A 15,042-nucleotide genomic window follows, 5' to 3' on the forward strand; every position below is an offset into this window, starting at 1 on the left:
ACAAACTTGTAAACCTATAACATACCTTCCAGTCATCTGTGCAGGATTTCACATCCAATAACAATCATTAAGCTCATGGACAACATCATTGAGTTACAAAATGGACCAACCCAAAATAGACTGTTTGTAATTCTTCTTCTTTACTAAGAGTCTACCTTAAAATTACTTTAAGCTCAGTACTTGGATTAAACACAAATTTACTGCATTTTATCGTGGGATAATGACGACTCAAAATTTTCACAAATTGAAAGGATTCCTTGGAAAGTAAGCATAATTTTCAGTGCTTCGCATCCATAGATGATAGGTGCTTTCTAAACCCAATTATTAGGGTACCAAGCTTTTCAGACTGGGTAACCTATTGTTATTCTTCAGATTATTCTCATACTATTTTTCTTCCGCCACAATTTTTGGGGTTTATTCCCTTTTAAATTCATTTTCTCAGGTACCGCTTTAGCGATTGACATAAAATTTTCACCATAGGAGTGACTACACAATAGGATTTTTACACCATCATCGGGGTAGACTACCCTTCAGCCCCGGGGGATAAATCTGCCTCACTTTCCGCAATGCTGATGAACTGGGCCACAACAATATGCAGTCCTTGGCGCCAATGTTGAAGAAAAGGGCCACACAAAAGTGGCCTTTGGCACAAACTTTGAAGAACGAGACCATCATTGGGGTGGACTACCCACTAGCCCCTGTGGATTAGTCTGCCCCACTTGCCACAAAGTTGATGAACTTGACTACAACAACAAGTGATCCTTGGCGCCAACAATGAAGAAAGGTGCCACACAAATGTGGTCCTTGGCGCAAACGTTGAAGAATCGGGTCACACAGAGGTGGTCCTTGTAGATCATGGTGAATAATGAGGTGGACACAAAGGTGGTTCTCGGCGATGAACCTGGGGAGTTGTGACAAGGGCGACTGACAACAGGTGGGGTGACATGCACAGGCATGGCAAAGGCATATGCAACATGGCATCGGCAAAGACAAACCAGGCTTGGCAGGTGTCGCTGGCCAGCCTCTTGGTGTACACGTACCTGAGGGATGTGGTGGTGGTGGTGGTGGCCAATCTGAGAATGGGCTTGGCTCTAACCTAGCCATTCCCCACCCCACCCTTTAATATCATCGGCCTATCCTCGTCACAGTCCATGCCCCCAGTCCCTATCTGTGCCTGCTCTACCCTAGCATCACTCTTTTAAATTCTCCCTATGTCTCCTAACTAGAATATCCATCTCTTGGGTTCACCTCAGTTGGTGTCAAATTCCTAATAAAATTCCTCTAATCCCCTTAGGATCCCCTACGTAGAAAAGCTGGATCTGTGGAACCTCAGTGCAAGTTTGAGATACATCTGCAGGACCCACGGCTTCTCCAGGTGGGTGAATCCAGTGGCCAGTGGTTGCCTTCATGGTGAATGGGGCGAAGGGGCAAGCACAACACTCGTAACTACTCTATTCATTATTACATCAACAATTAAACTTCGCTGGGACTTACCAATGTGTCTCTTTAAACTATGTGGTTCTAACAACCTAATTCACCATCGCTCCACACATTGGTGCTCACACTAGTTAGGGCCTTACCCTCTGTTCTTCATCCGTGCCTCCGCACAATTTCCTGGCTGGGCAGTGTGGCTCCATTGGCAAGTCTGCACATCTGCGTTCCCACACAATATCACCCTTGGCACGCTAAGGCCGCCTGCGAGCTTACCTGTTCCATTTCAAATTATGGGGGGAACTCTGCCAGCTTCCCACACCCCCCTCCACCCCATCCCCCTTCCTCCACCCAGGTGCCCTCACTGGCAATTGGCGCTCTGGGTCCCTTCTCCATGAGTACCCAGGCCCAGACACAAATTTAGTATGCCCACCATGGGCTCACGGCCTACCCTGGCCGTCAGACCCTCTAGTGCCCAGGGTGCCTTCAACACATTCACCTCTCGTGAGCCAAACTCGTTGCACACCTGCAAAACAGACACATTCCAACACACGGCACCAACCGCAGAACGACCTTCATTATCAATTTGTCTAAATCCCCCAACTAATCTCTTAATACTAGCTCCAGGTTTCCTTTGGTAGGGCTCATTCCCTCCCAATTTTGCCCTGGAATGAGGGGGGTTGTTTACTCCTTTGCCCTGGAGCGAGGTGGGGGGGGGGGAGTTGCTTACCTGCACCCACATGGGCTCAAAAACTCTCTACCCTACTCTACTCCAATGCGCACCTCGCATCCACAGAGGGGCTCGGCCATGCATCAGTCGCCCGCCAATTTATTTTTAAATTGTTACCACTGGGCATTAGGGTTTTCCCACGGTGAACCAAGCCATGCTCACCACACCCACTGTTCGTGCTGCAGGGTCCTACGTAGGCTGCACACGGAACGTCCCTTGCAGCCGCATTGGTCATGCCCTTTCTCTTGATGTGGAACCTCCACAGACGTGTCAGATTCATACAGGCTGTCTCGCAGCCTTTCACATTACCACTCTCACACCGTGGAACTTTCTCTATCCACACCCGCTCGCGAGCTGTCTTGCAACCATTCGCAAACCATATTTTCACATGGGCCATCTCGTGATCCCTCACATACCATTTACTCACACGGAATATCTCGAGAATTTTCTCCATCCGACCATGCACACATGCCTTCTTGTGGTTTCCAACACACTCATTCTCACACTGTGAGACTTTCACACACTCACTTGCAGTCCTTCCATGCGCACGGGCTGTCCCACGGAGGTTTTGCTGCCACTCCAGCCATCTCCAATCATGCCAGGTGCACCATGCTGCATATTGCACACTGTGTGCCCCGTACCCTGGTTCCCGTAGAAAAAAAATTCCATCCAAATTCGGTCAATCCCTTTAATGGTTCCCTTTTCTTTTGCTGTTCGCACTCCAGTAATATATCTGTCACGGAGCGTTTACACGCCGGTCCCTCAGCATTTGTCATCAAACCAAGTAATCGTCCGCGCTTGGGTGGTTTGCCAGGCACGGATTGTGCATGCACCTGAACGTGCTTTGCACGCGATGCTGACGTGGATTCCAAATTCATTATAATTTTCCCATAACAATTTACAATTTATATTACAATTTATTACAATTCATTACAATTTATAATAAGGTATGCTCGAGACCAGAACACATCTGTTTTTTTAATTGTTGCTCGCGGAGGGCTTACCTCTCCCGTCAGTCAAGCTAACAGCTGCCTCCACCGAGGTCGGTGCATGTCCCACGCTGTTGCATTCTATACCACTCCTTCCTGGCACGCACTCTGTCAAACTTGTTCTCTGCACACTTGGCACACAATCCATGCCTCCCATCACTCCAAGAAACCTCGAGTCCTTTATTCCCCCCAAGCTCGACACACACCCATTCGCACCATGCACGCATCGGTTCACACCATCTTACCTTGACCGGACTCACCTCCTCCTGGTTCGCCTCAAGTTCTTGTGTCCTCTCCACCTGAACCTGCAATGCATTATCTTGATCTTTAAGCCTTGTGTCAACATATTCCATCAATTCTGCCTTAGTTTGCTTTACCCCCCCCCACCCCACCTTCTCTACTCACTCTTCCTTCACTTTATCTATCTCGTCTCTTATCTTTATGATCTCCCGCTTGGCTCCCTTAAGTTTTTCTCCTGGAATTACTCTCTTTCCTTCTCCGTTCCGTCGTCACTATATGCTCCTTTATCTGTCGTTGCGTTGTCTTAATTTGTTCGTTCATCTCCCGATCTTTTGTCTCTCTCATTTGTCCCATCTCCTCTATTTTCTGGGTTACCTTGTTGTGTCTCACCTTACATTCCTTCTTGATTGCTATCCGTACCCCCTTGGTTTCTTTCTGGGCCTTTTTTTTCAATTATGTTATCACCTCAGTATTACCTCCTATTTCTATTCTTAGGTGTTCCTGCCATTCCTTCAGTCCTTTTATCTCTTTCTGTATTTTATTTATTGTATCTCATTTTCACGTGACCTGCCTTCATCTCTTCCCAGACACAGTCTACACATCCCTTTACAGTTTGGAATTTCAATGCCACATCACACCCATTGCCTTTGTCTGCCTTGGCTTCTGCCTGTCCTGCATCCATTTTGCTGCCCATCGTTTCTAGCCTGTTGCCTATCGACTTTATATCAGCTTTAGCTTCCTTCCTTGTTTGAGACAGCCCATCGTCCATTCTGCTCATCATTTGATCAAACATTCTTACTCAACGGTTCATTTCCAAAGGCGCTGGTGAGGCCAACCTGCTACTCGGGTGTGGACTCCAGAGGAAGCGCCGTATTTTCCGGAGGACAAATTTTTGGGTGAGGGTCCCCGAGCATTCCCAGTGTCTCTGCCGCGCCCCCTACATAATATTCCCACAAAGAATCACTTCCATCAATATCGCTATCCTGGATCATGGGTTCCTCCCCCATATCATCATCCTCATCAAAACCCTCCTGGATGATCTGCTCACCTTGGTCCAACATAGCAGCACAATTACTTTTTGACTAAAATTTGCACTCTCATCACACTCCATCACAATTTTGAATTTGCACAATCCTGACTCTCGATGTTACAGAGTCAGGGGTTCAAAATATCACACTTCTGACACCAAATTGTTATGGATCTGGGGTTTGAGTTCGACCACGAAGGGGAGTACTCGGGTCAGACCGAACTCCCGGTCCTTAGGCTGCCGGGCATAGATAACTCCGCGCACCACAGGCCATGAACACCAAGCGTTGCACGCCATGCCATGAACATGCATGTTACAATGGAGTGAAAACGGAGAGGGACTCCGCCAGACCGAGGGACGACTGAATGGCCACAGGGTTGAAGATAAGACTGATGGGGTGAAGGAGGGATTGTCAAAAGGAGCAGAGGAGGGGGGGTAACAGATCGATGGGGAAAAGGAGGGATTGTTGAAAGGATGTTTGGTGAAGGGGAGGTTATTGATGGATTGAGAAAGGCGGGGGGGGGACGTAACGATAGTGTGAAGAAGGAAAGATTGAAAGTAGCAGAGGTTTTGAACAGAACGATAGTGTGAAGAAGGAAAGATTGAAAGTAACAGAGGAAGAGAGGGGAGACATTACACCGGGGAAATTCAACCTTGCCAACGCATGCCCACTGAACAACCCCTCAACATGGGACCAAGAACTATCAACACAAAGACTAATGAAATAACTAATCCTCGGGTCACCTACGTGTCCATGTATGCTCTCCCCCTGGGGTAAGTTTTCCAAAACCGAAACAATATATTACTGTATAAAGTTATGAGAGATGTATGACATGGTGAAATATAGACAGTGAAAACGATGAATTTCGTCCTTTCGAATTGTTTGTCCACAGTCTTTTATCAATGTTCTTTGCTGATCCCTGTTGAGTAAAAGGTTTCGAACCACTGCCCTATATGATGGGTATTTGCATTTTTCTCTTTTTGAAATTTTAACCTCAATTCCTAAATCATTCAATGAAATTCCAACAGCCATTTTTTTTTAAGGGAATTTGAAACTATCCTTGTGTTCTGTACGCATGGAGTATTTTGTGATGAGTGAGAGAGGGTTAAGTGATAAAACAGATATTTTGAATAAAGGAAGGGAAAGGGCACAAGTTGGTTGTAAAAGGAAGTACAGTAGAAGGGAAGAAAAGGTAAAGGTTGGAACAAGGTATTTCCCCAATGCTGATGAGAGAGAATGGAAATATATGGTACATTTTAGGAGGGAATTAAAATTTAGCGTTTTATGCAACTTACATAATATGTACTTGGCCTTTTCAATTCAGTACCACAGTTTATACTAAAGTTCTTGTGGTGACATCTCAGTGATGTACATTTTCCCAGAACATTAATTTATTTCTGAAGATACCTATGCATGCAAAGAGTTATTTTATGAGGGAACAAATTTCACATCATGATCTATTTTCCCCATAGATTCACAAAGCATTGTTTAAGATGCAGGTCCAGGAGAAACTACAAAAAAAAGAGCATGAAACTGAGACCTTTGAGCTTGAAAGCAAGGTTGGTAGCACCGCAGATTGATTGAGAAATTAATTTGTGATTTATCAGCCCCCTCCTCACTATTACTACATTTCTTAAATTTTAGGATCATGTTTGTGTTTGAAAGGTTTTGGTACTGGAGAATGAACTTGTACGAGTCGAGCTACAACGTGACTCTGACTATCAGGAGCTGGTACTTGCCAATGCTTGGCTTTCTGCTTTGGAAAAGGACTACCAGGAGCTATCAACTCAACACTTGGCACTTAAGAACAAGGAACATGAGGTATTGATGTATAATGAGGAATATGATGTTTGTATAGATTCGCATCTAGAATAAAAAGGGCGTCTCTATTGTAATTTGATGTTATTTAAGACATTGGATCAACATGAAATACAGTATAATGGCTATCTCCACATGACATTCTCCAATATTGTTTAAAATGTGAGCAAACTATTATTTGCTCACCTGGAACGTAGTTCTTGGGAGCTTATGCGATCAAGCAGTGTCCATAGGTGAGTAAGTGAGTGAGTGAGTCAGTCAGTCCATAAACACTTCAGTCATTATCGCTTGAACCGAACACATGATTTTGATGAAACTTGACCACAACATTTTTCACCCATGATGTACCAAAGTTTATTGACCGCATAAAAGTCTGTGCTCAGTAAAGGGGTCTTCAGGAGTGTTTTTGACCCCCCAAAATAGGTATTTGCTCTCTTCTCCGAAACTACACACACAATTTTGATGAAACTTGACCACAACATTCATCACACGTTTTTTACCAAAGTTTATTGTCTGCATAAAAATCTGGGCTCATCAAGGGGGTCTACGGGGAGGTTTGAACCCCTAAAATTGGTATTTGCTCTCTTCTCCGAAACTACACACATGACTTCGATGAAACTTGACCACAACCTTCATCACCCATGATGTACCTAAGTTTGTTGTACCTGTGATCCGATGTTGGCCATATTTATTTTGGACCACCATGTGACCTTGACCTTCAACATTTGGGGATAGTATTTAAATTAAGAAAATGTGTCCATCTAAAATCTATCCAAAAAACTCAACGTCATGTAAATCGGAGGAAAATGATTCAAGTTAAGATCAAAGAGGTGTTTTTTGTTAATTAGGTCACAATCCAAAAAAGTAGGTCAATGACACAAATCAAATATCAGGTGCACAACTTCAGTGCAGGCACACTATTATGATGCAAGGACATCTTGGAAGGCCAAGCGGTCTTTGAGTTTCTGAATTGGCAAAACTGAGTGATGACAAAAAACACGTTTTTTTTTCAGACCACCATTTCACCTTGACCTATAACCCAGAGGGGTATGATGTAAATTAATCATAAATGTGCCTTGCTCGAGGACGTCATGGGTCGCATGTCTGCTCAAAGCGGGGTTGTATCAAAGCAGGGCGGCTTGGGAGACCCAGCCATAACTGTCTGCAGTTCTAAAGTGGCACGTCTAGTTTAATTGTTTTTTGTATCGAGTGCCGAGGCTCGTGGAGGAGTTAGGTGATCATATTCATTCAATTGTACAGTATTTGGTTGGAGATATTAAGATTATATATGGTATGTTTGTTCCTGATCTTAATGCTCAATGGATGTTTTCTCTGAACTAATAATTACATGTTAATTTTGAGGAAATAATCTCACCGAATGCCTGTCTGTTTCTAAAACATCATTTTTTTTTATTTCAGCCATGTAAACCATCTGCAACAGAACAAGAGATGAAGACAGTGGTAGCTGATGTAAGTTGTACATGTTTTAAAAGATTGCTTATCGCAAATACATTGTAAGATTTTTCTATTTTTCGAATGAAAATAATTAAATTTGGAACGAGGGATATCATGCAATCCCTTTTTATGTACAATCCCTTTTTTGTTTTATGGACTGTACGGACCCCGCGTATTCGCGATTTATAAACTGTGACCTGCTTCAACATTCATGGCCCTGTGCTTCACGTATTTGTGGATCTTTTTCGCGTTTTCATGGATGTATTCGTGGTTTTTGTGGGCTTATTCATGTTTTTTTTTCACGCTTTTGCAGGTATAGTTGTGTTTTTTTGTGTGCATATTAGTGGTTTTTCATTGTTTTTCACGGGATTTTTGATTTCCCCTCATTAATCACTAACCAATGGGAACCTATCCCCCCTTTTTCCAATGAAACAATGCCCTGCTATTCGCATAATTTTCCAGGAACGTATCCCCCGTGAATAGCGGGTCTGACAGTACTCTGAAGTGTGATATTGTGATTGTTACCTAAAATGGCTCACAAAGCTTCTAAAATAAGTTGAAAATACTTTGAAAAGTACCTGAGAGAAAGAGGTGTGCCTCTGCATAATGAAAGAGTTAGAGAACACGGCTGAGATCTTACAGCTGCCTGTACTGCAAACTCCCGACGATGTAGGGCTGAACTGTGGATAGGCGCATGCTATCCAAACCCTTGAATATCGCTGCCAGTGATTGGATTTTGAACTTTGTGTGAGTGGCTCCTGTGAACATGGCAGGCTTGGTGATTTGTTTAATGGATCTCTGCAGATGGAAACGCGATGTTGTGCGTCATTACCAACAAAGTAATGGTGACCAACTTTTCAACAAAGGACATCTTCACAACTAGTCCAGCAGATATGGGAATGGATTGTGCCTTTGATGATACAAGTGATGAGGAATTATTTCCTTAACCTCGTTGTGATTATTGTAGAATTCTTCAGTTGTTGTGATTGTCTTATTTAACTTGCAGGGTTTTAACGTTTAGCCGACTCGGTTAATCTCGTTACTCAAAGTGAAAGACACGCAGGGCAAATTGACTGTCAAAACCACAACAAGGGCACTCCTTGAGAGAACAATTCTATTCTTTGTTTGTGAGATCAAAGACTCAGATGTCAGCACCGACCAGTTTATTCTCACCCTTGCACAATGAACTTGAGAGCTCCCATTTGTTGTGGAACTTTAATTGGGTTCTATTTTATTTTCTTACTTTTGGTTAACCGTTTAACCGACTCAAATCAAAGACACCGATTAATTCATTTTTTTCCACAACATGAAAGTACATCACATCAGAGAGTTTTATTTTAACTTGGTACTTGGTCAGTACCAAGGAGCACAAGCCACTGAGATGCTATACATCACACATGCTTGCATGAAACAAATTACATTTCCAGGCATTTATATACTTTCATGGGAGAGTGGAGGGGACTGTTAACTCTAACTGCAATACGTGTCTTCTCGGTGAGAAGCACATGATGTAATTACGGCAAAAGTTTCCTGTTATCAGCCCAGGTCACATTGTTCCATAGCAAGACATTCTTTTTTATCAACATTTAGGGCAAAAGACTCTTGGCTAAAGGGAAGCATAACTGACATCCAATTTGACTCATAGCATAGAAATTAAATTTATAAAACACCAGCACAATTACAATTTAGAGTACATTAATATAATTATTTCTTTCACAATTCCCCCATTTTTTCCTTATAAGGAAAATTTGAATAATTATGTTACACATGATTACCATATCCTGTTCCTGAAGGAGAAAAGATATTCATTACACAAGTTCAATCAACAATGGCAGCGAGTGCTCAGTCTCATAATCTGAAAGTAAGTGTGTGTTTCCATTTAATTTATGGCCTGCTCATCAGCATGTGTCACACATTGAAAAGACATGCTCCCCAAAGCCAGAAGATAAACAGGTCAGGCTGTAGATAGAGCACCCAAAGGGAAACACAGTCGAAGCACTCCTTGAGCTGAAGAGAAGGTATATCTTGGCAGGTACAAGCTTGGGCCCATCACTGGGTTGAAGGACATGAAAATAACTCGAGAGGTGAACAGAGATCCAACCCCATCAGAGCCTGGGGCCTCGCAGCAGCAGTTTGTGAAATCAGGTTTGATTCACCAAGCGAGTTGTGCAGTTGGATGCAGTCGCGGTGGCAGCACGAGCCCCCACCTGCACCATTGAACACATGTTTCAGAGGACTCGCCGTGTGGCCCTCCATGCCTTCGTCGTGCATTGAAGCAACCACAGCAAGTTCACGATGTATTTGCAGAGCAGCAATCGAGAGTGTGGCTGAGGACATTCCTCCAGGCAGGCACCACGGAACGCCGACGTTAAGACTTTGCTCAACCTTCTCCTCAGTGAGTTTTTCTTTTCTTTCTTTTTTTCACATTGCTCATCTTATCTCCTCAGGAAGGGGGTAGTTTCATGATCACGTGTTGAATGCCCAATCACCCAAATCTGGGTTCTCCCCATCGTCCAATTTTTCGGTGGAAGTTCTTTCCAAAGCTTCACTAGATGAAATCGTACATTGCATGGCTCAACTGCACTCAACACTCCGAAACAAACAAAATCAAGGTTAAGCATCGATTAAACATCATGGGCTCATGTATTTCCACAAGACTGACAAAGGTTCTTACAGAAGCATTCAACTTGCATTATATGTCATATCAATATTTTATCCCTTTCCTTGTTATTTTTTTCCCCCAAAACAACATGCTAAAATATACAGAAATCTCATTTGTATGTATACTCAAAACATTCATCTCATTTGCTATTTCCATGTAGAAAGGGCAACAGTCTATCAGGGTTCCAATTTGCAATCAATAATTTTTCACCAAAAATATTCCATCATCTATACAAAAATATGAAAGTAAGCTACTTCTTTCAAGTACCGAATCCAAAGCAATTCGATTTTGCCCAGTTACCATTTTAACATTCACATCTGCTAAACAAATTTGTAATCTCAAAACAAAAGTTCATATCAATTTTAACCAAGAGAAACATGATGGTTCGTTTTCAATGAGTTTTTTTTATGAGCTTCGTCTGAAAGTAACTAACACAGTTACCGCACAACCCCCATTAATTGCTTACTGTTCCCCATGTTTATGCATGTGACAACAAACCCAGTGCATGCAAACATTATGATGAGTGTCACTTGTTGGTCCTTTTGACCATAACATTATCCCCATCGCTACCATTACAGGTCAAAAAACAAAACAGTGTGCAAACCCCCCAGGATGGGAGTTCCACTCCGCTCAGCCATCCTGACATCGAGTTGCCGAGCTGCAGATCACACCTTGGCTGCAGAGCGTCCATTTCGAAACAAGAACTTTGATAACATTGTTACAAAATTTCTCCAGAGTCTAAACAATACCAAAATGCTAACGTTATTTAATTAACTTGATGAGCCTCCATTTTTTTTTTTTTTACCAATGAAATATCTTGGAAAATAATGTTTAACCAATCTCTATCATCACTTCAGAATTTCCATCAACATTTAAATCTCTGACATTGTCCATCTATCCACTTCTCTCTCCCCCCAAAACAGCAACATGCTGCAATATCCAACTCACTTACCCAAACCATCTAATCACATCCTCTGACCTTCTCAATATGAATTCATTTCCTTTATCAAAACAAATAAATACAGTTTAAACAGTTGTACAAAAAATTGTCAAATCATTTGTCAAATCTTGCTTAAACAGCTTTATGGTCTTTTATTATTATTTTAATCATTCACAATAAAATATTTTCTTTTAAAATCAATAAATCAAAAATAAAATCTTCATCGTCTATCCAATTAAATCTTCGAAACATTTCTGACACGTCCTAACAGCTTGCCCAGCACTCAAACCTGCCAGGTTGAGTAATTACAAATCCTCACAATGCCAGTGAGAGCTCACCTCCCTTTGGACTTCACCTTCCGAATATATCCCACATTCACAATTGTTATTTCAATTTATCCAAAATCCCTATGGCTTTTAAATAAAGCTTCAACACTTTCTTTTCCAAATTGACCCCACTTTAAACAGATTCAGTGGAGAGGGTTGTCCTGTACAGTGTAGCTCGCGACCCTCGCGCCACAAACACCAAGCAACAAGGAACAGGAAATTCTCTCCACATCCGATGGGAACATCCGGTGGGAGAAAAACGCTAAGACAGGCAAAAACTTCAGCTTGGCATTACACTGCCATGACGTACACAGAACGCATAATTTTCCCCGACACACATTGCTATCAAACACACGATACATTTCCCTTATTAAAAGTATATTTCAGATTCGTTTCATTTTAAGTTTGGATGAGAATTTGCAATATGATGAGGGGAAAGGAATGATTACCAAACAATTTACCGTTAAACGCAGATTAATGCAATGAAAAGGTCAGATTTAATTGCACTCTCAAGTTTGAAAGGGCGCTGAGCCGATGCGCGATTACGTCAACACGCACACTCATGAGCATTGCGTCTCATAGACTCGCCTGTGATCGCGTGCGATCATGTGACAAATATTTTTACAAAACCTTAAAATGTTCATTTTTCATCAGAATTGTTACAGAAACCTGTGAAGGACGTCCTCAAGCCTTCTAATGTGTTATCATTCATCTCGTAGACCCTCACGATAAGCAGTCCACCACGGGACAATTCTTGGGTTTCCTTTTTGCCTGCAAAAACCCCGCGGCATCACGTGACCCACAAAAACCCCATAAAATATGTTGTTTTTTTTCAGATTTTTGACAATAAAGTATGAAGGATGCTTAACGACCACCACAAATGAAAACAGAATTTAAATTGACTTTAAAACGAACCCGTAACGTTGATCGAAGCAAAAATCTCAGATCCCCACAGTAATTCACACAATTATTTAATATTAATTTTTCAGTCATAACACCATGATATTCAGCCATCCCCGAACAATCTTTACATAATCCAACAGCTTAGCAAGTCAGGCTTGCACAGACTCCCCTCCTGACCACCACGCATGATTCCAATTCCCTATCGAGTTATCTCTCACACACACACACACACACACACACACACACACACACACACACACACACACACACACACACACACACACACACTCTCACACACACACACACACACACACACACACACACCTCAATCCGGCAAAAAATAACACACAAATAACATCCGCCCTGCACTCAAAACACTCCGTCCACACATGCATTCCTACAAGCTTTCAAAGCCAAGTCCCAATAGAGCACGTTTCATTGCAGTGAAATCTATTGGACTCGCACAAGTTTCATTTCTCCACTCACTCAGCAACACATGCATCTCAATGCAAATCACCAGCCACGCTCCCAGCCGGTCAATCGTCTCCTGCACCCTACAAAACGTTTCGTGCAAATCATTGCACTTACAAATCCGTAACACCTCCAGGCCTTGCATTTTCAAAATCGGACGGGGCTGATAAATCGGCCTCGTCATGTGGGGTGAGGGGGCTGATTTTTGCCCACGGGGCTGATTTTAAAATTGCTTCAAAATCTTGTGAATTAGTTTTTGTAAATTGTTTTCACATGTGGTCCAAATTGACCAATGCCGTACAAACTGAACTGCCAAAGAATCTGAATAAACTGAGCCTAATCCTAACTATGTAATTTCAAAATGTACCTTAAACGGCCCTTCTTGGGGCCAAACACAAAGTTCTGAGAAACAGAACTTTCTGCTCAAGCACAGTACTTTCCACAATCCTTTTCATTAAAAAGTATTATAACGAAGTTGTCTTTGTTGTTGTGGATTATTACCTGTAATGACAAATGTTCTGACAATTTGCATGAATTATGTGCCGGTACAATACATTACATGTATGCCATTGAACTGGGACCATTCAAGTATTACGTACACAAGTCCAACCCATTTCTCCCCCTGGACTGCCCCACTGTGTTCAACATATACATGGGATAAATCTTGACTTTTCACTGCCATTACCTTGTCATGTAGGTTGTAGTTGAATGTCCACACCTGGATCCACCAGTGACATAGTAATAATGTCAAAAGATTTATTCTCGTAACAAATTTAAAACTTTATTCGCTGCAAAGCTGAATGACCAAAAAAAAAAATCTGAACAGTCGTAAATTTAATGAGTTTATTGATGCATTTCTGTCTCAACAAAACTAATTTATCTGCAAGTATCTCTCTCTCCAGTCCAATAACATAACAGATACATGTGTTCAGTACATTCTGCCAAATACTTATTAACTTTAGTAGGTTTAGTATTGATGTAAATATTCAGGCAGAAACCCCCAAAAGTCACTATCATCAGACTCATCAGATAATTGTCAGAGATTCATCCCCTGAGCTACCTGAAGATAAGTCCAACACAACAGTATTCTTATCATCTGTGGAGATGGCTTCAACCATGTCATTGTCCGTTTCTCGCATCCAAAAGGAGACCAATGGTGTTGAACAAAGGTGTTTGGTTTTGCCATACAGGTAATGTTAGGTTTTTTTGTTGTTGTTTTTTTATTTAATTCTTTTTCTTAAAAAAAAAAATTTTCACAGCTTAATTTTACGGGGCCGATAAAAAGACCCCCTGAAAATTGACCACCGGGTCGATCATGGGGGCGAGGCCGATCTGCCCCATCAAAATGCAAGCCATGCACCTCCACACAATACAATACAACAAACCAGAAATACAAACAGGTAACTCGACGAATATTCATAACACTTATCTATTTTCCCACTTAGCCATTCTCCTGGCTCGTCTACCTCGCCCATTTACCTGCGTTGGAAATATTGCTTGCACGTCTGTGTCTCTGTCTCTCACAGAATCAGGTCCATACCCGTCAAACATATATCTCACGCATGTCTTCCGCGCGGTATGTGGCATGTCGCTTCATCATGCCCTTTTAATTACTCCTCTGGCTCCTCGTCGAGCCTCTTCTTGCACTGTGCCATCATCTGACTCTTCTTCTCCTCCAGCACTTTTCTAAAACAACTATAGTACTTATCGTTTACTTTTAAACGGACTCTCTCCGCAGGATCCTCTTCTTTCTATCAATAAAATTCTCTCACATGTACTTTCTGTTCGAAATGCGTTACCCGCGAAGACAGCCCACCATCCGGGAACGCTCTCTGCTTACCTTTGCTCAAGCACCTGTCGTTCCGGACCTCCAGGGACTGCCTCCAGGGGTTCAGCACATCCGAGTCATGGCACCAACTGATGAGGAATTATTTCCTTAACCTCGTTGTGATCGTTGTAGAATTCTTCAGTTGTTGTGATGGTCTTATTTAACTTGCAGGGTTTTAACGTTTAGCCGACTCGGTTAATCTCGTTACTTAAAGTGAAAGA

At 42.3% G+C, this 15,042-nt stretch overlaps 1 protein-coding gene across 17 annotated transcripts in view; it reads left to right on the top strand.

Moving 5' to 3' along the window:
* CCDC78 (coiled-coil domain containing 78) overlaps positions 1-15,042 on the top strand; it is a 181,178-nt gene that overhangs the window by 44,960 nt on the left and 121,176 nt on the right. For 14 of the 17 annotated variants that reach the window (XR_015059250.1, XR_015059247.1, XR_015059249.1 and 11 more), the window contains 4 exons: positions 1,295-1,375; positions 5,891-5,977; positions 6,084-6,239; positions 7,656-7,706. Coding sequence is in view for 13 of the 17 variants with exons in the window: in XM_085885184.1 (XP_085741310.1) it covers positions 1,295-1,375; positions 5,891-5,977; positions 6,084-6,239; positions 7,656-7,706 (375 nt within the window). In the remaining 4 variants the exon portion in view is untranslated. The remainder of the gene's footprint in view (positions 1-1,294; positions 1,376-5,890; positions 5,978-6,083; positions 6,240-7,655; positions 7,707-15,042) is intronic. The other 3 variants (XM_085885189.1, XM_085885194.1, XM_085885195.1) reach the window with 1 other exon arrangement.

This window comes from Eptatretus burgeri, chromosome 6 (genome assembly GCF_056783735.1).
Source record: "Eptatretus burgeri isolate ZD-2024b chromosome 6, Ebu_testis_v1, whole genome shotgun sequence".
NCBI classification, from domain to species: Eukaryota; Metazoa; Chordata; class Myxini; order Myxiniformes; family Myxinidae; genus Eptatretus; species Eptatretus burgeri.